General features: G+C 44.1%; 1 protein-coding gene across 2 annotated transcripts in view; it reads left to right on the forward strand.

Moving 5' to 3' along the window:
• Positions 1–26,670, forward strand: part of WDR36 (WD repeat domain 36) — a 580,433-nt gene that overhangs the window by 91,219 nt on the left and 462,544 nt on the right. For both annotated transcript variants that reach the window (XM_085632587.1, XM_085632588.1), the window contains exons 7-10: positions 12,475–12,607; positions 18,258–18,433; positions 20,188–20,308; positions 20,404–20,469. In XM_085632587.1, the coding sequence (XP_085488713.1) occupies positions 12,475–12,607; positions 18,258–18,433; positions 20,188–20,308; positions 20,404–20,469 (496 nt within the window). The remainder of the gene's footprint in view (positions 1–12,474; positions 12,608–18,257; positions 18,434–20,187; positions 20,309–20,403; positions 20,470–26,670) is intronic.

Consider the following 26,670-nt stretch of genomic DNA (forward strand, 5'->3'; position numbering starts at 1 on the left):
AAAACCCTAGGCTTACAAAAGAAAGGGCACACTCAAGAGATAACATATACCAGGGAAGTTCGAATTGGTAACCCAGAAGAAATAACTAACAGATAAATGTTAACAATACTTAAATGTCAACCCGAATCTGATCAAAATAAAATGAATCCACAGCAAGATACAGTGCTCATAACAACCATGGAATATCATCGTTTAAACCACTGGTGTCTGAATGTAGTTTATGTACCCACCATTGTTCACGCTTAAACAAAAAAGAAGTACTGTCAGTAAGGTGAGGTGGAATAAAGGGTTTCTCAAGAACTGTCCACTTGAGATCACTAGGAGCATGTTTAGCTGTGAGAAAGTGGTTGGTCAATTTGGTAGAAGCCCTACCACAACGAATGGTACTCTTATGTTCTAGGATGCGGGTTTTGACCCGACTGGTCGTCATCCCTACATACCGTAATGGGCAGGGGCATGTGATCATGTAGATCAAATTGGTACTGTTACAATTCGTATGACAGTTGAGGACCCATGGTCTAGATGAACCTATGTCAATCTCTTTGGTTATAGATGTATGACAGCAGGCTGCACAAGACCCACAGGGATGATGTCCTAGAACAGGCACCAATCCCCATAAAGTGTCTTGTGTTTCTTTCTTATGGATCTGAGGGCGAGTGTGTACCAACCGATCTCTGATGTTGCTACTGTGTTTAAATGCAAACAGAGGTCTTCGCCTATATTCAAGATTTTCCAATTTGTAAGAATTGTCTTTTTAATTTGATTAGAAAACTTGCAAAAGGTGTGTACACAAGTCAATCTCTTCGTTGTATCCTTTACAATTTTGGGTTCTAATAAAGCCTCACGATTGTTGTTAGAAGCCCGTTTGGAAGCTCTTCTCACCAATTTCTTCGGGTATTGTCTAGATAGGAGTTGTTTAGACAGATTCTGGGCATGTTCCTGATATTTCTCAATAGAAGAGCAATTCCTTTTAAGGCGTAAAAACTGGACAAAAGGCAAATTGTCACGCAAAGCTTGTGGATGGTAACTACTATATTCCAAGAGAGCATTTTTAGCCAATGGTTTTCTGTATAGTTCAGTGCTAAGACCGCCTTCACAAGGTGCAATCAAAATGTCCAAGAAAGGTAGATGGATTTTAGAATACTCACAGGTGAATTATAAGAAAACATTGCAGTTGTTCAGCCAGATTTTGAATTCAAGTAGAGAAGACAAAGAGCCATGCCATAATTCAAAAACATCGTCTATGTATCTTTTCCACACACGTATCTGAGTTCTGTATGGATTATTGATACTGAAGATGTATTTTTGCTCAAACACGTGGACATACAAATTTGCCAGGCTGGGAGCAAAAATGCTCCCCATCGATGTACCGGACACCTGGAGGAACAACTGTTCCTCAAATTGAAAAAAGTTTTCTTTCATTGCCATTGTAGCACAAGAAATAATAAAGGAAACCGGAGTGATGGAATCAGGAGGATTGTCCAACAGGAGAGTCTCGATGACAGATAATGTTTCATCCTGTGGAATGCAAGTATAAAGTGATTCTACATCAAACGAGACAAGATACTCAGTCTCAGGGTCAAAGGACAAATCCTTTATCAAGATAAGGATATCTTTAGTGTCCTTGAGATATGTGGGCATTTTGGCAACCAAGGGACGTAAGAAGTGATCAGAAAAAACAGATAAAGGTTCCAATAAGGATCCTAGACCAGAGACAATAGGGCGACCAGGTGGAGAATGTAAGTTCTTGTGCACCTTAGGAAGAATGTAAAAATAAGGCACAATAGGAAAGGTTTTAACCAAATAAAGTGCCTCATTAGCTGTAATCCAGCCGTTAGCACTGGCATTATTTACAAGAATCTTAATTTCCAATCGCAATCTTTTGGTAGGGTCCTCACTCAGTAAACGATACGAACGACCATCATTGAGCTGTCTCAAACATTCTGCCCTATAAGTGGTGGTATCCATAATCACGATTGCCCCACCCTTATCCGCAGGTTTAATCGTGATAGTGTTGTCTGTAGTGAGAGAAGTCAAAGCTTGTTGTTGTAGTTTATTCAGATTCTGATATTGTCGACTCTCAATGGTACAGATGTCAGTGACCTGAGTCGAAACAGCTTTCTCAAAAGTAAGTACTTGAGGGGCAACTTGGCTGGACAACGGATTGAATGTGGATTTATTTCTAAATCCTGTGTTCTTATCCAGATCGTCAGACGATGTGAAAGGGTCCTTCCGAAAGAAAAAATTTAAACTAATCTTGCGAAAGAATTGAGCGAGTTCCTGCCTGATTTCAAAAATATCAAGGTACAAAACCCAATCCTTTGTTCAAAAGAGACAATTCATCTGGGTTAAGGACCTTGCTACTCATATTTATGACAAGGTCGTGCTTGAGCTCGGACCTGCTTGGTTCTCCCTGGGTCCCTGTCCTGGAGTTGTCGGTTGATTGTCTGCCCAATGGACCTGGTTCTGATGCTGTCGCCTCTTGCCCCTGGAGCGGCCACGGCCAAACCCTAAAAAAGGCTGGTTGGAGTACATTTGAGGCGGTGGTGGTGGATAAGGACATGGTTGTCCAAATGATGGAAAAGGGGGATATGCTGTGTAGTGATTTAGCATATCAAGGCCAAGGGCTTTAAAGCTCCAGCCGTATTTGATATGTAACTCCGGCTTTCTCCAGATCTTTAAGATGCCACCTCATGCCCTGCGGCCCAACTGGCACCAAGACAGGTGGGAAATTGTATATGCAAGTAGGCATGTTGCACCACCAGGCTAGTCACGTCCCTAAGGTGGGCTACCTAATGTGCTCCATGAAGGAAGGATTTCACCATCTCGATTTTGGTGGAATTAGGAACTCTGGGACAGGGTTATGCCCACTTTCCACTGAAAGTAATAATTTAGGGGGTGTAGTGGCCCCAAGGGTAAGTAGCCCATTGGCTACTACCCTTCACTCCCCTTAACGCCCCTAAATTCAGTATTTAGGTGGTCCCCTTCCACCAGGAACTCTGATTCGCCTGACTAAATAAGAAGGGGGACAAAGAAGAGCCGTAGAAGCCAAAACTGTGGACTACCTGTGGACTTTGGCGCAAACCCTTCCTGCTCCTGTCCTGACAATTGCAACAACCTTTCTCGACCTGCAGCTCTGCATCCTCCAAAAGCCTTGGAGGTATGCCAGCATTTGGCCAACCAGCCAGTATCTCCCTGGAAGTGGAGGAGACACTTCCCTGAAATCTGCAGGCACTGACCACAACATCCCGTTCACCGTTCTGCTGACCACCGGGTCCATCAACTCAGCAGCCATCCAGGAGGAGGTCACAGTGTTCTAGAAGGTCAGATCCTTTCCCCCACCAAGTTTGGAGACTCCAGGATCCCCAGAACCCGCCCTGCACCAATAACAGAGGTACCAGACCCCTTGCAGCAACCAAGGCTTGTTTAGTGGCCAACCCGGTCACCAACACCTCCAAGACCGACCTTTTCCTGCACCAGAGAGGCCATCACCATGAGTAGCCCTGCTATCTCGTTTTGTTCCCCCTGCAGGTCTGACCAAGACCGTGAGCGCCTTCGATGCATGGGTACAGCCAACCAAAACCCTCTGCTCACTAGCTCCCCAGCTCGGGTCCATGAACACTGACTGTGCCCCCGGCTCCCAAGACAATCCCTAACAGAGCCCGCTATTGGGAGCTCCTAGACTTGTCCCTAAGTTCCCCTCTGCAGCCTGTTTCTGGGTGCCCCCTCGCCCCACTTTTCCAATGGTGTAGCGTGCAAGGCTACCAATCCATCCAGCCCCTCTGCACCCGGACACTCCAGGGCAGGTAAACCCGAACTGCTGGTGGATCTTGTGACATTGACCCCCTAGTCCTAAACGGGATACTCAAAATACAATTGCAAGTACTTAAATGCAGTATATGTTTCTTTCTCCTTAGGAAATCATTACTGTGTAAAAGCGCATTTGTGTGACATTTTTGCTTTACTGTAAAAATTGATAACTCAAAGTACTTAACTAATTCTGAAGATCTAGGTGTCTAAAATAATATAATAATCCTAGTTCTTTTTCCACATTGGTCTCGAGTTTTTTCTTGAGTGGGTCTCATTTATTGACTGTGCGTACAACAAATGCTTAACACTACCCTCTGATAAGCCTAAACGTCTCGCACACTGTAGGAAGCTGGCTCTTTATATAGTGTACCAAAAAGAGGTATCCTGTGCAAAAAGTCCAGATATCCTTTATAAATGTACAGGGGCTTCCTCGTGCAATCCCAAGGTGCTCTCTTAGGGGGAAGTGTGTTTGAGCAGGCTTAAGCTTGTCTGAGAGGAGTGTTAGTCATCTGCAGTATACACACAGTCAATAAGGAGATCCACAGCAATGTATAACAAGCATTTACAATGCAATGGTCTCGGCAATATTATAGGTAGAGCTATTGGTATTGCTCATTATTTTTTTATCATTATTGTATCCCTAAATAAATGGCATTTTCATTTCTATTGGCATTAGCTTTTTTTTGCATATGTGATACCTATTGCATTAGCAGAGAGAGATTGAGGTAGTGAGAGAGAGAGAGAGAGAGTGAGGTATTGAAATAGAGAGTGAGGTAGTGAGAGAGAGTGAGGTAGATAGAGAGTGAGGTAGTGAGATAGAGAGTGAGGTAGATAGAGAGTGAGGTAGTGAGATAGAGAGTGAGGTAGTGAGATAGAGAGAGTGAGGTAGTGAAAGAGTGAGGTAGTGAGGGAGAGTGAGGTAGATAGAGAGTGAGGTAGTGAGATAGAGAGTGAGGTAGATAGAGAGTGAGGTAGTGAAAGAGTGAGGTAGTGAGGGAGAGGGATGTTGTGAGGTAGTGATATATAAGCATAGAGTGATGTTGTGACTGGCCTTTCTTGTGGTTGGACTCAATCCTATTTCACGTTGGATATTACATTTTACAACTAACCTATTATTCACTATGAATATATGCCAGCTACTAATTGCTCATCTTATCTTTCAGAATGACTTGAGTGTAGTATGAAGCCCACAGATTTTAATATCAGTTCATGAGTACATCTGGAGCGATGAGGCTCAGCAGACTGGGTGTACTGGCTGCCCGTGCATAATATGCGTACACCTGGATGCTGTGCTTTGTAGCCATTGCTGCAACCCCAGTACGCATACTTTTGAAATGTATTACGTGTCCCTTTTCATACTGTACAGTGCGGTCATATCGCTATTTAATAAAAGCGTTCTAGTGAAATAAGGCAACTGTGGTCATATGTAAAACAGAACGATAGATAACACGGGGTTTTGGAAATACACAAACCTCTCCCATCAGTTGTGCTGCCTCTTTTTCCGTGCATTGAAAAATAAAACCAATACAAAGAGAATAGCTGTGGGAAACAAAAAGCAGCGTGCTAACAATATAATTTGCCACCCTTCCAAATAATCAGTTCTCACCCCCTCCCACTAACCTTGCCCTGTCAGATTGCGTTGTGACGTCCTTTGTTATTGTAGCTCCACGTCACTCCCATTCGCCCAGCATATCCCACGCCGCACCCAAGCACCGACATGCTTATCTGAGTGTTCTGGTGAGACAGGAGCGCAGCAGCAGGCTGCACTTACTCCTGTCTGGGGGAATGAGACTAACATGCACTTACTCCTCTTCGAGGGGGTGAGGCAGACGTGCAGTTACTCTTTGCTTACTTATCTCTGAGGGGGGATGAGACGGGCATGCACTCCTCTTCAAGGGGGTGGGGGTTAGGCAGACGTGCACTTACTCCTCTCTGAGGGGATGAGACGGGCGTGCACTTGATTTACTCCTGCCTTCCAGATTTAGCAGGGCATGCGCAGGTTAGGGGCGTATTGTATCCTGGGCATCTTCCCCTCATTTGAATGAATGAATGATTAAACACCAGAGGGAAGCTGTGCTGACTGCCGATGTTGTGTCTGCAGGGTGATAGTTTAAAAGCTTTTTTTCCCCAAAGGATAAACTGGTACATGAAATCCTATCCTGGCGAATCCGGTGCCAATGCTGGGTGCCTGCTATACAAACACACTTCACAAACTGAATGCCACGGACGTGGAGTCATCCACACTGCTGGGGTGGGCACAGTTGGCACGGCGTGGCATCCATCTATTTGTTTATGTGAACATTCCATCGTTATAATGGATTTCCGCAACAGCCAATTGAGTCCAAAGGGTGGGCTCGTCAGCGTCCCTTGATGGTCACCTGTAAAAGGGCAGTCACCCCTGGAGTACAGCCCCAGCCCACTGGCACCCAGAACGGTGTTTCACGTGAAGATGAAACGCACATTCCCAAATTTTTTTCTAGAATGACTATATAACACCGTCAACACAGGCTCTGGAAACCTAGCACTAACGTATAATATACAATCTATATTGAACTCCTGCATATTACATTATCCAGAAACTATACAGTGGATCGGGCCTGCGCTTGTCACCCTGGGTTGTGCATCCTATATTCCAATAGGATCAAAAGAGCTTCCACCGCATGTGTGATCCGCTGCATGTGTGTGTGGCAAATATTGCAGATCACACACTGCGATACAATGCTCACGGTCTGCAGTACGGCTGTGTAGGAGTCTAGAAGCCACGCGCCTCCTATATATGGAACGCTCACAAACTGAAGGACTCATATGCTCTCAATGGTTTCACCGCGCGCCAGTGCCACACCAACTGTCAAAGATTTTTTTTTTTTAACTCAAATACACAAATAGCACGATATCTCGTGACAAATCTGGACCATCATAACATCACCACAATACACAACATCTTTGCAAAAAGCCTGCAGGAAGGCTCGGTAAGCTGAGCGCTCCCTGCTGACAAATGCGGTGTTCTGAAGATCAAGAGTTCGAATCCGGGAAGGCAGACTCAGCCTTTCAACTTTAAATGTATTGCAATACAGAATAGTGAGTGACATCTTTCATTTACAGTGCTTAGAAATGGCACTAGTGCTGCTTGTAGCGCCCTATGAAGCGTTGGCTAGGGCGTCCGACCTCGAATCTGGGGAACTGGGTTCGAGTCTTGGCAATGACGCAGAACATCCTGTGATTCTGGGCAAATCACTTAATCTCCCAGAGACAAAAATGAATGTGTCCTCATGTAATGCAACTGGTGCTATGTAAAGCGCTCTGAAACCCGATTCGGGTCAAGTTCACGCTATATAAAACTATGTACAAAAAATATATCTGAACGTAACACAATAACAGGTAACACATCCAACCAAAAGGCATCAGCACAAACAGGCAAGAGATGCAGTGTGTGTGTGGGCCTTTAACGATCGTGAGTGCTTAGAATTAGACTAAATGCTTGGTTGCCGTTTGTCCAAAACTGGATATTTACAATTACAATATATAATGGGTACCTTCATGCCCACTGACAGTTTTGTGACTGAGAACCCTGGCGTCAGGCCCTATGTTTTTGAAACAGTAATGGTCTGTGTTTAAAATGGACAATGTAAACTAACGATAGGATTTGAGTTGATAAGGACTCCCTTTATATTCCTCCGGTGCAAAGTGATGTTTATTTATGTCGAGGTCGCAATAAACATGCATGTGTAGGCCATGTGCAGCGAGCTCCTGTTGGCTTAGTCTTGGAAAGAAAGCTTACTCTTTACTCCCCGGACATCAGCCCTGTGCAATCTGCTTTTGATACACTCGGTTTGAACTTGCAATAATCGGGGTTTAGTGATGTACTATGGCCTCTAGGCCCCGGTGACACTGCACCTGCTGTACCATCTGAAGTTACACCCCTTCGCTTGCGAAGAGGTGTGGCGCAGCGACCAGGCGGCTGACTCCAGAGCACGGGGCTCACGGTTGGATCCCGGCGGCAGCTCAGCCAGCACCAAGTGACTCTGGGTAGTAGCTCGTTTAGTCTTCTCGACGGCCCCCAGTGCCTTGGGGGAGATTAGTTCGCGCTTTAAAAATACAGGGTTTTAACTTGTGTTTTTTATTCTTCTTGGAACTGGGGGGGGGGGGGGGGGTCAAAGCAGCGTCATGGTATGGCAGTCCATGTGCTCCCTGTCTCTGGGGCTGACAGAAACACAGAGCAGAATTATTTCACGATTCGCTGAGTCGACCCCTGCTTCAAAACCAGGGCTCATGACCCCACTCTGCGGACTGCATCAGCCGTAGCATATAGGACAAATGCCGCTCGTTTTAAGACTGCTGTGCATCGCTCCGTCGCACAACGTGCACACCAAGGGGCATAGTAGAGGGCGGAGTTAGGGAATTACAACACTGAGTTATGTCGTTCTGTAATAATAAGCATCGGGCGTATGTCTCATGGGCTCAAGTGGAGCTGTATGGGGACTACTGCGCTCACTTCAAGGTTTTTCCAATGTCGACTGTTTGCAGCCGAAGTTCTAACACCCTGCCTGCTGCAGCACTCCTCACTGCACCACTCACATTTTCACCTCTCTTTGCAGGACACAAGTCCTAATGCAATTGCAGCCTGCTGGCAGCGTGTGCCAGGCTTAATGTAAATGCGCCTTCTCCCTGGCATGGGAGCCGCGTGCAGGCTGCGCCGGGATCGGAGGGACATGGAATGCTGACGGGCCGGGGATTCGCGCGCTGCCTGAAGTTACATCACACAGCCCCATTAATTGAGTAACCGGGAGAGGTGGAGGGCCAAAGGGCTGCGGCCGCACGGAAAGAACAGCGCTTCCCTCCCGCCAACTGTGTAATCTCGTGACCGCGGAAAGCAAACTCGGAACTCAGGAGCTCCCTCCCAGATTTACACAAACCCGATCCGGTGGCACAAGGGGGAAAGACGTCCAAAGCACGGTGCGGATCCCTGCTCGTGGAACTGGAGCCTGCCCCAGCAGCGCCGCCACCAGCACAACAACACGGCGCCGGACGGATGGATCCTCACGGCCAGAGAACAGCATAAAAATGGCGGATGGAAGAATCGAAACTTTTTCGCATTCGGGGGCGTGTTCCTGCTGTTCTAAAAGGGCGTGGCTAAAAAGTGGAAAGAACAGCAAGGAACACGCCCCCGAATCTGAAAAAGACGGAGCCTATTTGGAGGGACTGCTCTCTCCTCCAATGGCTGGCCTCCGTTTAGGAAGCCAGCCAATGGAGGAGAAGCAAAAAGAGAGGCGGGCTAATTAGCCACTCTAGGAAACATTAAATCTTCCGACTTCCGGTTCTGCCTTCGGCAGACCGGTAGTCCTCGACCTAAAAACAACTCGCATCTTTATATATATGTAGGCACCAAAATCATTCTGATCAGATAAGTATGTTTCGAGTTAGAAATATTTACAGTTTTAAAAGTCGGCACTTGGTGCAATTTTTGGAGATGTATTGTTATCCTATGGAGGAAAGACATATACTGCATTCAGATACTTCACAGCGACTTTCAGGACCAATCTTCTGGACTTAAGATGAGCATGAGTGCAAGGTCCAAGGCAGCACCAGCAAGTCACCTCAGGCAGCACTGGGACGGCCGGGTGCAGAGGTTCAATACAGCGTCTGGTGCCCCGCTGAAGTCAATGGGGATTGATGCGGTCAGAAAGAGGCTGCAAGCTGGGACCGGGGAGCCAATACGACTGAACCAATAAGGGGGCTCAGGTCTCACGATACTTTGGGACGTAGGGACTCCTTTGGTCCTCTTCTCCTCGTGCCAGGCGGCCAGGTTCAGAGGTGTCCTGAGGTGTTGGGTTTTGTTACTAGAGACACTCAAGGTAGAGGGGGCCTGCACAAAGAGGCTACCGACAGCTCTGTAAAGAGCACATTTGCCAAACCCGAGGTGAGCTTCGGCTATGGAGGGCCTGGGGACCACGCTTGCATGTGTGCAGTGGTGCTTTCTGGTGTCAGGTGTTTGGTGGTCCAGTGTTCTTGCAGAGCTTCTGGGATACCTGCAGGGGAGCAGCTACGCTAGTCCATGGGAGTTCCTGAGTTGTGGGTGAAGGCCGGAAGTCCTCCCAGGCTTTTGGAGGTGCAGGAGTCGTCTTGGGCTCAATTGTCGGCGACAGCAGGCTGGTTGGCATGTATGGCGCCAAGTCAGTTGCTGTTCCTCTGTTCTTGCTTTTGAGGCCCTTCAGTGTCCTCCTTTCAGGGCAGCAGGATCCGATTTCCTGATGCAAGGGACTCGCCTAAATGCTAGATTTAGGAGCATTAGGGGAGTGTAGAGTAGTAGCCAGCAGACTACTTACCCCTGGGGTCACTATGCCCCCTATATGACCACTTCCTGTGAGATGTGGGCAATAACCCTGTTCAGAGTTCCTAATTCTGCCATCATAAAGTTGGCAGATTTTTAAATTTCGTGTCCACATCGGGTAGCCCACCTTGGGGATGGAACTAGCCTGAGGGTGAACACTTATTTCTGACAGCTAATTTTCTCATCTGTCCAGTCACCAAATGGACCCTGGTCAGGGTTTGTGAGGGGGTGGCATCACCTCTGAAGGAAGCCCAATTCGCATAGCAAAGGCAGCTGGCTTTTTTAAGCTCCCTGCCTTGGAATTCTACTTTACAGGTCATCCTACTGTAAGGAGCAGGCTTTGCTCCTGACCTGAGAGTGTGAGACCTCACCCTTTGGGTTCAGAAACTAACCTGTGGTGGCAGGCTGGTCAGAACTATGGAATTGTAGGTTTTCAGGGGGCACCTCTAAGGTTCCCTCTGGGTGCATGTATTACTAAATCCATCACTGGAATCAGTGTTGGTTTATTAATACAAGATGTTTGATGCAAAATATATTTGGTTTCAGTGAAGCCATCATGTAGCTGGGAAACTCTTTTTCCCAGTACATGTACTTAAAATGTCTTCCCTGGTCACTTGCACTGGCAATAATTGAAATGGCCAACACAGGGGCATATCTGCTCATGCAGATATGTCCACACATGTAATATAATGCACCCTGCCTTAAGGCTACAAGGCCTGCTGTAGGGATTACTTGCATATATCACATGCAGTGACTTTGGCATGGCACCCAGTGAGTGTGCCATGTTATGTATTCACTTATGTCTGCACCAAGGTGTTAGGTGAGGGGTCCCTTAGGGTGGCACGATATGTGCTGTAGCCCTCAGGGTCCCTCTTTAGTACCCCTGCCCTAGGTACTTAGGGTGCTATTTACTAGGACTTACATGGGTGCCAAAGGTATTGCCATTCGGGGGGAGAATTGTACAGTTTAGGGAAAGAGATCTGCCTCCGGGTACCTGGTTAGCAGGAACCCAGTGCACTTCCTGTCAAAATTGCATTAAACACCATGAAAAAGGGGAGGGGGGGGGGGGGAGTAAAAAAGATCACTTTCCTGCACAACCCTCCCCGACCCCCCCCCCCCCCCCCCCCCCCCCCCAACTAAAGAGAATGAGACTAACCTTTCCCAAGAGAGTCTTCATCATCTAAGTGGAAAAACCTGGAAAGGCCACTTGCATTTGCATGATCAGTCACAGGCCTGTGCTTCCCTGTAAAGTCAATACCCTGTGGGGAGATGGACACCCTGAGCAGTTTGGGGTTTTCACCTTTCATTTAAATTAGCCATCTGAGAGCCCTGTGGTCCGTTTGAACAAGGATGTGAGAACCAAACAAGTATCTTCTCAACTTCTTCAGGGGCCAAACGACAGCAAAGACTTCCCATTCAATGGCACTCCAACATTGCTCTCTGGGGAGTAACCTCCTGCTAATGAAAGGAACAGGTTGGTCATGGCCATCATCATCATTGGTTTGGGATAGGAGATAGGAGAGCATTTGAGGTTATTAATTTAACCCCTGTAAGCCAATACGGGTTGTCTGAACTTTCTGCATAATATAACTCATTTGTGTACACTGAATAAAAAGCCAGCTTCCTACACCAATCCTTCACTTTAATCCCCTCCCCACCTGCTGAGGGATAGGGGATAGTCCCTCCTTTGCAGTATTGCCTCTTCCATGTATATCCGGGCCTGATGGCAAAGGTTATGGCTAACAGAAACTGCAAAGCATTGACTTTGTTTTTTAAAGATCAGCAGCAACTTTTCACAGTTTTCACATTGCTAATGGGATGCTGCCATCCCCAGTCTGTCACAGCTACCAACGTTGATGGTACCTGAAGCACTTCTACAACACTGCCAACCCTTAAATGTGGAATGGAATTTGGGAAGACCCTAGTGCTGTCTCCTGGGTTTTTCTTGCCCATGATGCCAAAATGTGAAGGTTCACTTTCTTAGCTATAGGGAGTAATGCTGAAGACGCAACCTCTCAATATCTTTAGCACTGGAGGGCTTGAGGAGGTGTCTTCCATAGTTTAGATCCAAGCCAGTTCAAAAGGGTGGGATGAAGTTGTACATTCAATTTAAAAGATGAGCAGTGAAAAACGCAGTCTTTTTCAGATTGTGAAAATTCTAATAGTCTTGATACAGTAAAGTCATAGCTCCATTGTGACAGGTAACACTCTTCAACATAAGTTGTCTCCAAAGAGAGTATGAGTAATGCATTGTTTTAGTTTTGTACATTTTGTTAGTTCCCAAAATCGCTTATGTGTATCTTGATAGTAATAAAACCATTGTTTACTTTTTCCAGGCTCCAGCAGTGGATGTTGTAGCAGTGGGCCTGGTTTCAGGTCAAATTATTGTACACAATATCAAATTTGACGAAACCTTGATGAAATTTCAGCAGGACTGGGGACCCATAACAGCAATTACCTTCCGCACAGGTTTGCTTTAAAGTTTCCTTATCTTTGAAATACAGACTTCTTTCAAGAGCAATATGCATCATGAGTTTAGGAATTAAACTTACCCCATCTCTTAGCCACTTTATTTTTTGAAACACATGGTTACTGTGCCACCCAGAATCACTGCACTGCTGTCACCACACTTAAATATTAGTAGCGCACACCAAGAATCCTTTCCACTGTGTCAGTGTGCAAAGTAGTCTGTTCCTGCTTAACCCTGATTGATGTGTCCTAGAAAATATTTGTTTTTTTATTATGTTCTTGGTATTTTTTACAGTGCATGTTCAGCTGTTGGTCAGATTTTAAACCACGTTTTGAAGTTCAATGAGATTGTGATCAGTGCTTCCATACAGTGGATTCCGTCCCTTTTTTCATTTCAAGCAAGCTGTTTTTCTCTTTTGCCTTGACTCTTCAACTTGGTGAGGTGGCACAGTTAAAATACTTGAGTTCAAGCCAGGTGTGCTGTCTCAGAACTGTTTGAAGCAGCTTACTCTTGTTCTCCCTGTTTCCCTTTCCAGGGAACAGTTGTGCGGTGTACAGTCCATTGTAGTGATGTCTGAATAACTAACCAAAGTAACGGTTGCTAGTAACCCTAGGAAGATGAAAACCGTGGGCCTTTTGACCATCTTTCTGTGGTTGAATGATACCTAGTTGTGACATCAATTATTCTTCAATGTCTGGTAAGCAGGGACTACGCGTCCAGTAGCCACAGTCCCTCAAGGACCAAGTATTCTTTTTGCTGCTACATCATCTGACCTTACTGTGCTTGCACCTAGTGCTCCATTAGATCAAGCTCATCTTTCCTTTTGAGTAACATTTTGTTGGACAGAGACTTTTAATGCTCTTCTCATTTTGCTTTAATTAAATATTAGGTCTCTAGCCACTAGTCTGGTGGGTCCTAGGGGTTCGCTTAGGAGAGCTGAGTCTGTTTTGTATGACTGACATCATTAGTCCCGACTTTGCCACTGGATTGTTCACTTTCCCGCAGATGCCATACACTTAAAGCCGCCATGCCCAAGTACAATTCCACCATGCCTGCATCATTTTCACTGTCTTTCTGTAGCAGGGTTCCTACAGTAAGTGTGAAAAGCAATAGAAACAATAGATATCATTGCCTAATCCCCCTCCAAATTTACACTCAGACAGACTGATGCCCAGTCATCCTGACTGGCGTCCTACATCTTTTGTAGGTGGCTAGGAACCAATCTGTGACACCAACCCCTACACCAAAAGCTCCAAGTTTGTCTGTCAAAAAATCCCACACTACTTGGTCAAACACATTTTCTGCATCTATGGAGAGTAGAACTGCTTCACTCCCCCTAAACTTAGCTATGTCAATCAAATGTAGGGCCTACATGGCGAAGTTGTCAGTGTTTCCATTATCTAGTATCCGAGTTGAAAAGGGATATCAGCCGAAATGACAAGCAGAGAATGGGATCCTTATTAGGTGTACAAATTACCAATATTGTTGCCTCTTCTATAGGTCCGTGAATAGAGGCATTAGCTGCAGGTAAATATCTTGTAGAATATCTTGTAGAATCTTGTCGAATGCAGACGTGAAACCATCTGGCCTTGTTCCTTACCTTGATTAAGGTCTCCAGTAGTTGCAAGGCCTTCTCTTTAGAAATGTGGTATTTTAGAGCTTCAGTATCTAGCAAATGCAACCTAGGCACTGTCAACAACCTAAAATATTTTTTCTAGCCTGTTCCTCAGAGTTCAATGCCGTGTACACTGCTTGGAAGGAATGTAATAAATTGAGTTTTACAGCCGCTGGTGTGTGGCTGACCTCAAGGGTTTCTTCACTTGTATAATAAATCTACAAGCTTGGTGTGTCCGCAGATTATTCTCCAACAGCTTCCTAGCTTTATTCCCCCAGGGAATTTCATTCCTATTTTTGTCAGAACATAATTCTTCTGACCTCCCTATGCAGCTTAGATATAACCCTGCAACACTCTGTGCTAGGCTACTCAATACTGCGATGCTATGTGCTTTGTTATGACCTCTGTTACTCCCTCCATCAGCCTACATAACTGTGCTTCGCTCAAATCTTTTAAATGAGCCGCTAAAACCCTGTATTATTGTGTGCCAGATATTTGTTAATCTGTTGTCTGATGGATTCAGTCATAGCAGGGCTCTCACCAGAACATCATTTAATCGCCAATGCCCTCCTCCTTCTCTCGATCACAGAGTGGGCCACTGCAAAACCCTTGTTAACAGACCATGATCCGACAGGCCTTAGAGCCCTGATCTACTTTCTCCAGGGCCCCTCTATCTCTTGCCTAATGGTAGAAAGTCTAACCTAATGTAAGTGTGGTGGACGGCAAATAGTCAATTACCAGTGAGTGCCAATATCAGCAGCAATCTATCAACCCCATATCATTGAGCCTGAACCTCCCTTCCACAGATGCAACCTGCCTTCCTCCCTGCCTGATGTGATCTATCCAGATGCCGACCTATAACAAGTTTAACATCTGCCCTTATAACAGACTGCCCAAAGATGAAATCTACTTCTAAATTACTTACCGCAGGAAACCCTCTTGTCCCAGGTTGAGAGAATATGTTGATGCTACCAACAAAGTGTTCCTTCTCGCTGAGTCATTGACCACCACCCTTCCCTGTCTTCCTTCACCTCGATTCGATAAATTGGACACCACCCCTGCAACATTTCTTGAGGCAGATGAGGAAAACTGCCTAGAAAAAGGCCTAAATGAACCTGCCTTCAGTCTACTTTCAATAGTTGTATTTTCTGGTTAAGTATATGCCCGCTTTCAAGCCTTACATCTCCTGCAAGACATTTAAGTGTTTGCCTGGACTGTTAAATCTCTTGCTATTACAGATTTGTGACAGTGAATGGGCCTAATGTGTCCAAGGGCCAGTGTCTCATCTCTATTCTAATGGGGCCATTTCACTCTTACTCTTCTCAGCCGTCTGGGCATGCTTGGAATGGAACTCACGTGTATCTCTCCTCCTTTCTCCACTCCTCTTCTTTCCCCTCAACAATATAAGTTGCAACATTTGTCAAAACATTAGGTTCTCTTGTGCTATTCTCAGACTATGAGTGTTCTATGCTGCATTCTCCCCTGTATGGAAAGTTAGGTCAGTTATGAGAGCAAGTTCAGACCACGACACATCAGCTAGTAGCCCCAACTTCCCAACAAGCAGCCAAATCCTTTTGAAACCCCGCCCTATATTCGTTGGAGTAAACTAATCTACTCTTGAGTGCCTAGCTGGCTCTCCCCTTTGTCTAAACAAACTTGTTGGTGGTCTTCTATTCAGCTCAGTCCTGTATGAGAACCTTGGGTTCACTGTTACCCTTACACACCTCCTGGATTATTTACTTTTTTGCTTGCCATGATCTGTGCTGATTCTGGAAGAGTCTTATTGTGTTGTGCCAAGAGAGGTTCCTGCACCCACGTTGGTAAGCTCACAATCTGCTCTGCCATATCCTTGAAGCTTCTCATTGGCTTCAAGTTCAAGACAGTCCGTGCCTCTGCCAGAGGCTGAAAAGCCCATTTGTTCCCCTCCCAATTGAATATCAAGCGCCCTTTCTCTCAATTCCAAAGGCTTGAAAACATTATATTTTGTCAATGTTATATATATTTAATTCCAGATGGCCTCCCATATTTTCTCGTCCATGCTAATGATTCAGTTATTGGCTCCAGATTTTAATGTGAGCAGAACCCACAGTTTCTGCTTGCTATTTCGTGCCCAAACTACTGGCCGTCTGTGAGGGCCGGCTCATATCTCCTTGAGGTTTAGGGGGCAGCTGATGTAATAACCAACCTGTCATGCTCTACATTGAATATCCCTAACTCTGGGTGCCACGGGCCTGCATGCCTCAATGCTTCTTGCTTATGTAGCTTCCTTCAGACCCATCTCTAAACTTCACACCCTAAAGCCTGCTCCCCTCCGTGAGCTCCTGATTTGGTCACATATATCACACTTCAAAGGTTAACATGGGTCCTGCCTTACAGCCTTAAAGCTCAAGACTGAACTGTAGCGGTTGGCTTGGCCCCTCTCAGACTGCAAGCTTGCATGTATGCTTGTGTGGCATTCATAATTTGGGGGCCGATGTCAGAAGTGATTTACACCAGTGCACAGGTCCTCACACTGCTAGCCATCGGCCCTGCCTTGACTCAACGGTCGCTCTTTTGCTTGGGAAGTGTCTCTACGTGTCCACCATCTTGGGGTGCATCACACATGCCACCGCTTGCTGCCACAAACTTAATCATCCTCACCGAGCCCCACTTCCACATCTGCTTGGTCTCTCTCCCCTCTGGTGCGGTTTCATAGCTCAATGGCAGATAAACTTGGGTCTGTTACCTGTAAGCCTGTGAACAGTGACAGCTAGGCAGTTGCTCCCGCTTGATACAACCACCACCACCCTTGCGTGTTCCGGATACTATTCCGTCATCATTAAAATATGGTTATAATTCTTATCCTGTGGGATTAGTAGAATACCCTATATCCATCTGTAGAGCTGTGCACATGTGTGCAATATGTCACATAATCTTAATTTAAATGCATTGTTTGGTTTTCAGACTTCTTCTTGATGCAAATTGACATCCTTTTTTACATCCTTCCCAATCAGAAAAACCTCTAGGCCTACTGGAGAAAATATATATTGTTACCTAGTCTAATTCACTTTTTGGATTGCACTATTATTTTCAGGCCTACTCCCTTTGCATGTAGTCATAGGACAAACCTTATGTACATAAGGCAGACTTTTCTCAGCCACTGAAAGTAGGAACAGTAGTTCATACAAGTTCTCTTTATAAAGCATAGGTCTCGGGTTTGAAACCATACAAGTGAATGATTGGGTCATGATAGACTACAAGCAAAGCTATTTATGTTGTGCTTAATTTATTACTCATTAGATTTGTTACATGAATTGAACACATAAAAGCTGTTCTAGCATCATGTCTAATAGGAAATATTTGCCTGATTGTTTTTGCTACTGATGCAAATGCTCCAAGCTTATCTTGACAATAGGCATTATTAAACAAGAAGCAAGAACTTAGGTTTTTCAAAAGATTGAAACGTGTTGTATATTTCAGTGTCTGGTGGTGAAATATTGAATGGAAAATTAATATCTTCTCATTTAGTATGTGTGCAATATTAGACAATTTCATTGCTTTTAGACAAGGAATCACCATTGAGAACGAATGGAAGTTTCTTACTGCCTTAGTGAATCCACTATTTCTTCAAACTAGTGATGAAGGTAAAAAAGAAAAAGATATTTTTCTTACATTACCAGCAAATTCTCAATGGAACTTTCCTTCATTCTGACTGACGGTCTTATAAATTCTTGTCTTGAAGTTTGCAAACCAATTGTGGAGTGATGAGCAAGTGCTCGGAAAAGATTTAATTTGGAAAAACAGTTTGTCATGATGAAGACCTAGTTGTTTGAAATGGGTGGCATTCAATGCGTTTGTAGAAACTATTGTAAAATATTTATTTATAGCTATTGGTGTACTTCATTGGTATATTGCAGTTGTAACAAGCACTGCTGCTGGTATTTTGAAGGAACTTTAAATTACTTATCCTGCTTACCAATTTCAGATTACTATTAAATGCTAAAGGAGAGGAAAGCAAACATATTAACCTCTTTTTGTGGATGCTGAATTTGCAGATGGACACCCAGTGATGGCAGCTGGAAGTCCTGTTGGACATATTGGATTATGGAACTTGGAAGAGAAGAGATTGATCATTCAGATGAGAGACGTGCATTCCTCAGCCATTGCTGGAATGACATTCGTCCACGGAGAACCACTTCTTGTTACAAATGGAGCAGATAATGCTATAAGGGTATTTATATACCCCTTTTTCTCAACCATTTATTATATTTTATAAATTGTGTCAAGCTTTTTAACATGCAGGGCTCCAGGTACGATTATGAGTGGGGGTAGTTTCCGCCCTATTTTTGGGAGGTGGGAGTAAATTGATTTTTGGGGGTTTCAGGTGTAATACTAATTTCTTTACTTTCGTTTATTCAAGTAGGCAAAAAGTAGATTAAAATATTAAACCATATGCATCTATTTCATATAACGTGGTTTTCTGGCGCATCACTCTCGAGGCCCCTGATTTGGACCTATTGTTATGGCAGTACACGTAGAAGCAAGGGTGGAGTTTTTTTTAATCTGATCATATTTTTCAGTTGTAATTATTTGTAAAACAGTCCAGTATACTGCTAATCAAGTGGGTACGTGCAGGATTTTAAGCAGTGCATATGTTTCCTGTTGTGGTTTTGGTGTTTGAAAATGAAAACTGAAGACTGTTGAAACATAGATTCCAAAATATTGATTGCCAAAATCCAAACCTTACATTTTCTCTCTACAAACATTTTGACTGACATATAAAAATTCCTAAATAAAGCCAAACTCACTTCCCAGGGAAGCAGGACTGGCTCAATTTAGTGTTGTAACACCAGTCCTGGCATATTTAGTGGTAAGTGCTTTGTGCTGTATGGTTGGATGCAGGTTTAACTTTCTGTAGGGGTAATTTTGTATGAAAGGTTAGTATTTTGATAGTCTTTGCTGTCTGTTTTCAGAAAAACAGTTTTCATGTAAAACTGTCTCTCTCGATATTTTGCAGTTTATCGTGATGCAGGGTAGTTTATCAAAGTTGGGATGCAATATTATAACACACAGCCAAGTAAAATGAATGAAAGAAAAATAAGGCAAACAATTATAATTGGAGTAAGTCTTCAATTTCAGATTTCCAAAGAAAACTGAAAAAGCAACCCCTAAATGGAGATAACCAGGAATCAGCCTAATGTGGGGAAAAATGGTATTACAAAAAGCAAATGGTAGTTGGTGTAAAATATTAGGACAGCATCTTTATTTATATATCATGAGTTTTTCAAACACCTTCAGTGTCCAACCAGCTTTAGTTGAGGTTTAAAACAGTTGGTAGACTGCGTTATCTTGAGTGACTAATGATACCTTAACATAGTGCCAGTGGAGTTTCTGTGAAAGCAAGAGAAATAGATTTTAAATCTAGAGGATGAGGTTTACGTATAAGTATCTATTTGCCACTCTCTTTCCCCAACCTGTTAAACAGTGCTCCCAAGTTGGTTTTCCCTGCTGATTTGCTATACACTTTAGCTAGAAGCAATGTTGATGTTTGCAGGACGACAAGATCCACCCAGTTTACTGAAGAATATAATCTTCTGGTTGAGCTAGAACTTGCTGTGCTGATTTTTACCAGGAGGGTAAATGGTGTAGGAAGCAAATTGCAGTGGTTAACGGCCTCTAACAAGCTGAATAAGCCAATTGTATTTTGAGGAGAGGACGGATAGACTTCTAAGGCTCTTCCTAGACTAAGTGCCATCCTGCACTCGAAAAAGCATTACGACCAATTGAAAGTATGTTCTACATGAATAATTTCATTGTTATGCTTGATATCGGAATGGAAAAGTGTTTTGTTCACTGAACTTGTTATGCTGGATTGCAGGAAATACTACATCTTATACGTCTGCCTTTTAGAAAATAAAAAAGATGCAGTCCATTGCTTTAATTGTTTTCTGACAAGATCTTAATTTTATGAACTTATGTTTACAGGTGTGGATATTTGATGGTCCTGGAGGTGGAGGGCGGCTTTTGAGATTACGTATGGGGCACAGCGCCCCTCCTACAAAGATCAGATACCATGGGAATAATGGAGAGCAAATACTAAGTGCTGGTAAGCTAATCTCGCGAGTTTTTCCCCCTAAAGATGATGATTATGATCTCTAGCATGTTTCCAATTGAACAGAGATTGTCTGTACTTTTTTTTAGGTCAAGATAGCACCTTGCAGTCCTTCTCCACTGTACATGAAAGGTTCAATAAAAGCTTGGGTCGTGGTAAGTTCAATTGTGTTACATATTGACTTCACATGCAAATGTTACTGTCTCTCCTAGTATTCGGTTCTAACAACTCTATTGCTAACATGTTGTGTTATAGTTTTATCTTTCATGGTATTGAATAAGAACATTGACAGTATTTTTATTTGTTGTCTTTAGAAGGTCCTACCAGAGATTTAGAAACATTAACTACTTTCTTAGCAGTAGGCCCTTCTGAGCTCAAGGTACATTCTAAATGACCACTGATCTTTATAGCCAAACAGTTGTGAACAAACTGGCCCGGGTTTGAGGTTTAACAAATAACGCAGGGAATTCTATAAGGATTCTTTTTCTAGAAGCCTTTTTTATTCTTAATCAACCAAGGAAACTGGCCACCACGATTTTCACGACTTCAAGGTTGCTTCATCAGAGCCTCTAACAGTATCTACTATGTACAGTCAAATGTCAAAACAGAAAGTGAACATAACCAGATTAGAAGTAAGTGAATCAAAAAGGTGACCGAACAAAACCAGAAAAATATATTTGCCATTAGAATCTCAAATTAACAAATCTTTCAGTTACAGATTTTCATTTTACATAATCTACTTACTTAGGAAAAGCACAAGATACATCCAGTAGATAGAAGTGTAAACAACACCTTGGTGCTCAGACCAATTTTACAGTATCTTGTGAAGAATGAGGAAATGGGAACGGTAAACCGAAACGGGTGACAATGTTCATAACCGTAAATCCTTGCCTGTGTCAACAGGTTACATGAGGCACAAGAGGTGACACCAGAATAGGAAAAAGAGATTAGATCAAAGGACCCTTCCAAGAGGGGCAAAGAATAGCTTGTACTCAAGATATTGAGAAACAAAGTGTACTGTATTTATAAAACCTCTCTTGCCCCATTAAGGAGCATTTCAAGACAGCATATTTTTCACCGTGTGCTTCTTGAAACTAAGATTTAAAAGTTAGTTTACATCATTTATAAAGGTGCAAGTATTAGTTGCATGTTAACAGTTAACTCCTTTGTTCAGCAATACTGCAGGGCCTTTGTTCGCTCTATAAATATTTTACAGTTACATAAAGATTAATAGTCTGTACCAATTCTCATTTTACGTTGCAATTCATGAACTGTTGGTCGTTAAATTTTACAGTGACAAGAACTATATCGAGATATTAATACAATAACCCATCTGAAAAGCAAAGCAAACCATTTAATTCAGTCATTCTCAAGATTATTTGAGATAACTTTAGATTCTCAGTTTCTAGAGAAAATTGTTTAATGTACCTTTTACTTCTAAAATCTTATCTTTTTAAGCAAGACTTTATTATAAGATGGAGATGAATGAATGAATGAATATTAGCTTTGTAGAGCGCGAACTTTGCCCAGGGTGGTCAAGGCGCTACGGAAAGGGGCCAGCAGACGATTGTGCGAATATGTACAAGGCTTACAGAGTTGAAAGGATGAAAATATGTTAAAATATATTGAGCTGTTATTATTTTATCACTGAAACATAAATAGAATATGTAGGAAGCTGGCTCCCTATGTGATATATCAAAATGAGATATATCTTGTTAAGAGTCCAGGGGTTCTCTTATGAGTGGACATGGGCTTGCTATAGCAATCCCAAGGTCCACTTCTAGTGGGTAGTGTGGTCATGCAGTCTTAGGCTTATCACAGAGGAGTGCAAGAGTTCTGAAAATACACACAATAGTCAATAAGTGAGACACACGACTCAAGGACGAGATCCACACCTATTTATAAAAATAACAAGTGTCTGTATATATGCTTTGACACCAGAGTCAATTTGTTGAAGTAAGTACTTCTTTTTTTTTAAATAGAATTATTTTAGAGTTCAAAAAGTCGACACAGTGCAATTTCTGGAAGCTGCAATGTTCTCCTATGGGGGGAAAAGCGAATGCAGCATTGGGGTATAGTACAGCGACTTATGGGACCAATCTCCAGGAGTTAAGGTGGATGGTGGGCAAGGCCCAAGGCGGCAGCAGCAGCAGCAGAACACCGCTAGGGCGTGCTGGTGCAGAGGTGCAAACCAGCGTCTGGTGCCCAATGTTACTCTATGGAGATTGGTCTTTGCGTAAAGAGACTGCAGGCTCGGACTGGGAGGCCAGTTGGATTGAACCATCAGGGAGGTTCAGGCCTCACGACGCTCAGTGGTGTAGGGACACCATTGATCCTCTTTTTGACGGGCCGTTGGTGACAGGTGCAGAGGTGTCTTTTTTTTTTAATTTTTTTTTTTACCATGAGCAGTCGTGGTAGAGGGGGCCTGCGTGCGACGTTGCATGTGACATCTGGGAGTCCTCGAGAGGTGTCACCACACTGGACTTGTCTCTAAAGGGCTAGGGGACCACGCTGACACGGTTGGCCCACCTTGGCTCAGAGCGACAGGTGCAGTGGTGTATTCAGGTAATTGGGTTTCTGCAGTCACAGAGTACTTCTAGGGGTCTTTGGATGCCTGCAGGATGCAAGGAAGCAGGTCTGCTACTTTTCGGGAGGTTTTGGCTCCTGGGTGAAGTGCTGGCCGGTCTCGCAGGCTTTGGGGACTCAGCAGCTGTAGGACAGTCGACCTTTGGTGCAATTGGCGAAGGCCGCAGGCAGGCCGGCACGATTGGTGCCAAGTCAGTTGCTGGATCTTATGTTCTTGCAGGATGTGACTCTTCGCATACTTTTTTGTCTTTCAGGTCAGCAGGATCTGTTGTTCTGGTGCCAAGAGCTCCTCTAATTACTTAATTTAGGGATATTAGGGGAGAGTGCAGGGTAGTAACCAATGGGCTACAGGCCCTTGGGGACACTACGCCCCTTCTATGACTGCTTCCTGTGAGAAGTGGGCAAAACCCTGTACAAGAATTCTCAAGTATGCCATCACAAAGATGGCTACTTCTGAAAAGTTGTGTCCATTTCAGTTTAGCCCACTTTAGGGGTGGTACTGGCCTGGAGGTGGCGCGCCTACCTGACTAACTAATTTTTGTGCCTGTCCAGGTGCCACAGGGGCTCCGGACAAAATGGCTTTCTCTCCTGTGAGGGGAGCCAGATTCACATTTCAAAGAAGGCAGGTCTTTGAAGTTCGCCGGCTTATGATGGCTAATCAGCTGCTCTCACCCTAGGCGGTCAGAACAGTCTCGGGTGACAGGCTGGCAGAAACATTAAGCAAGCACACCGGAGACTGGTAGGTTTTCAGAGGGCACCTCTAAGGTGCCCTGTGTGTGCATGCATTGGTAAATCCAACACTGGAATCAGTGTGAGTTTATCAATATGAGATGTTGGATACCAAACATCCTTATTTTCAGTGAAGCCATCGTGTAGCTGGGGAACTCGTTTTCACCAGGGTCCAGCATATGTTCTAAAATGGCTTCCCTGTTCACTTGCATTGGTAGTAATAGAACTGACCAGCACTGAGGCAAATCTGCTCATGCAGGTATGCCCTCACATATAATTCCAAGCACCCTGCCTAATGGCTGTAAGGCTTGCTGTAGGGGCGACTTACAAGTACTACATGCAGAGGGTTACCTTGAGTTTTTAATTTTGTCTGCGCCAAAATCTGCAGCCTGTGAAAGCAACCCTGCATGAGTTTGATGAGAGGTCCTTTAGGGTGGCACAATTTATGCTGCAGCCCTTTGGGGAAGGGGGGATCCTCTTTAGTACCTCAGGCCCTAGGTACCAGGGGTACCATTTAGTAGGGACTTACAGGGGCACTAAAGGTATTGCCAATTGGGGGAACAATTGTACTGTTTTGTGAAAGAGATTTAGCACTGGGGACCTGATAAGCAGTAACCCAGTGCACTTCCAGTCAAAATCACATCATGTACCAGGCAAACATTGGGGGTGACCATGTCAAAAAGGAGTACTTTCCTACAGAAAACAACACATATCACTTACTGTTAGTAAAACTTATAAGACTCGCATTAAAAAACATGTCCTACAATGATTTCTTTGACTTTTAATAAACTATTAGTCCCATGAATGCCGCATGCTAGGGAATGCGGAAACTATTACAGGCTATAATCTCCTTAATATGAAACACCCACGCAGGCCATAAAATGCCTCTCCCTCTCTGTGGGGAAAAAAAGTATTAGTGTAATCACTTATCACTATCATTAGGATCGCTAAACTTGTGCGAAAGCCTATTTTTAAGCTTTCGAGAACCTCAGTTTCAGTCACGAGACCCAATTCGGGAGAAAATACAGCCATGTCAGAATGTGGGGCATCTTGCCGGAATCTTGCCTGGCTCATACCGCTCACTTGTGTGCTTGTCCGAACGCATCTTAATTTCTGGAAAAGTGCTAATTATATTACTGCCCCTATTTAGTATTGACTCTTTAAGAACTTTTATTAACTATAAAGTCCTCTTTCAGGGAGACAAACCTTCTGAGTCATGTTACTGAACCTCCTGCTTTCAAGAGAAAAAGTCCCTTTCTGTGTTGACACTTAGAAGAAAAATCAAAAATCTTCTACAAAAAGTAACTAAATCCTTTTTAAGTCACAGCCTACCAGACAGCACAGCTGTGTGGTATGCAAAACACATCTTGTGGAGTTTCAGAAAGTTGACCAGGGAATGCATTTCTCCCATCACTCGCCATTGGCTTTGTGGTTTGCAACTCACGTTTTTTTTATTTCCATTTGCTGGCTTTATTTGCTTTAGGCTGTCCAGCATGAGTTTGTACCTCCCCGTGTGAAAGCCGTGTTTTCAGTATTCTTTCACAAACCCGTTTTCTGTAATAAACAGGCCTGTAGATCTTGTTCTTGTCTCGTCACATTTGCTGGGCATTCACAGACTGAGGTCAAATGTCAAGCTGTGTCTTTGCGGGAGCTTGGTATTTGGCTTTCGGTTGACTTCAAAGGGAGAGCATTTGCAGGAAAGAGTAATGCAGTGTACTTTCTCCATGGAGCCTGCTTGTACCCTTTCTTCATTTTATTATAGACATCGCCATCCCAAAAGGTATCTCGCTGTTCAGCTACACAAAACATTTGCCTTTCACTTGTGGGGCCTGAAGTTCACTCTTGGCTTTGTCAGGGTGGATGGAACATGAACATTTCTAAGATAATGTTTGAAAACTATTAAAAGAAAAGGCGCACTGATTAAGTGTAATGTACTAGTTACTTGCTTTCTTTCACGTCGATTAACTTGTAAATAAATGCTTACCTGTTTTCAACGGGGGGCGCATGCAAAGTTCAGGAGGATGCTTGCAGACTGCACTGTTTAGTCTGATGTACTAGTACTGCTAAGGTGAAACAGTTATGCATGTGAATGAAATACATTTTTGCATATTTAGCACTTTGGAGAAAAAGCCACTTTTGCATGGTTACTCCCCCACTTTTTGCCTTGTTTTGATGTCGTTTCAAATGTAGTGTACAGGGTCCCTGCCAACCAGGTCCCCTGTGCCAGTGCTTCTACCTACAACCAAATCCTTAATTTGCCCTTCTGCCCTCTGTAAATCCCTAGTAAATGGTACTCTGAGAACCTAGGACCTGGGAGCTGAAGAGGGTCCCCTAGTCACCGGGACCATGACACTGCCACAAAGTCGACATGGCACCCTGCCTGTGTGCCATGCCTACTAGCACTGGCTGAAGGCATAGGTAAGTCACCCCTCTAGCAAGCCTCACAGACCTAAGGCAGGGTGCACTGTACCACAGGTGAGGGCATGGCCCTACAATATTGGGGTCCATGTCCTAATATTGTGTCAGTGAAGCCATACAGAGTACATGGGCTGGAAACTCCTGTTCCACAGCACCATGATGGCTTCACTGAACACAGGAGTGTTTGGTACCAAACTACTCCTTTCAAGTAGCGGCCGGGGGCAAGTGAGTCCACCCCAAGGCACTCAGTATTATTGATGTTTGTGGAACTACAGGTCTATCAGTGAGTTATTGCTTGTCTGACTCACAGAACCAACAGGCATGAGCCAGAGTTTACTCCAGTTTTGGAACTTTCATAGATTCCCATTGCTTGTATCATTCCCCGTTGTCGAGATGGGAGTCCCCGGTATACATAAAATATAGAGATAAGTGCAAAAAAGAATTAGGCCTAGGCCCCTTCTAGTTTTGTAGCATATCCACCTCTTTTTGTAAAGGAGACCAAACAAACTGAACAGCCAACCAGAATAGCCTCACCCCATAGAACCTTGCTGAGAGAGCCTCAGAGCTTCCGATTTTGGTAGCCGTTGTGTAACAGTACAATAGAAGATGCTGAAGGCTGAGCT

Source organism: Triturus cristatus, chromosome 2_1 (genome assembly GCF_964204655.1).
Source record: "Triturus cristatus chromosome 2_1, aTriCri1.1, whole genome shotgun sequence".
Lineage (NCBI taxonomy): Eukaryota > Metazoa > Chordata > Amphibia > Caudata > Salamandridae > Triturus > Triturus cristatus.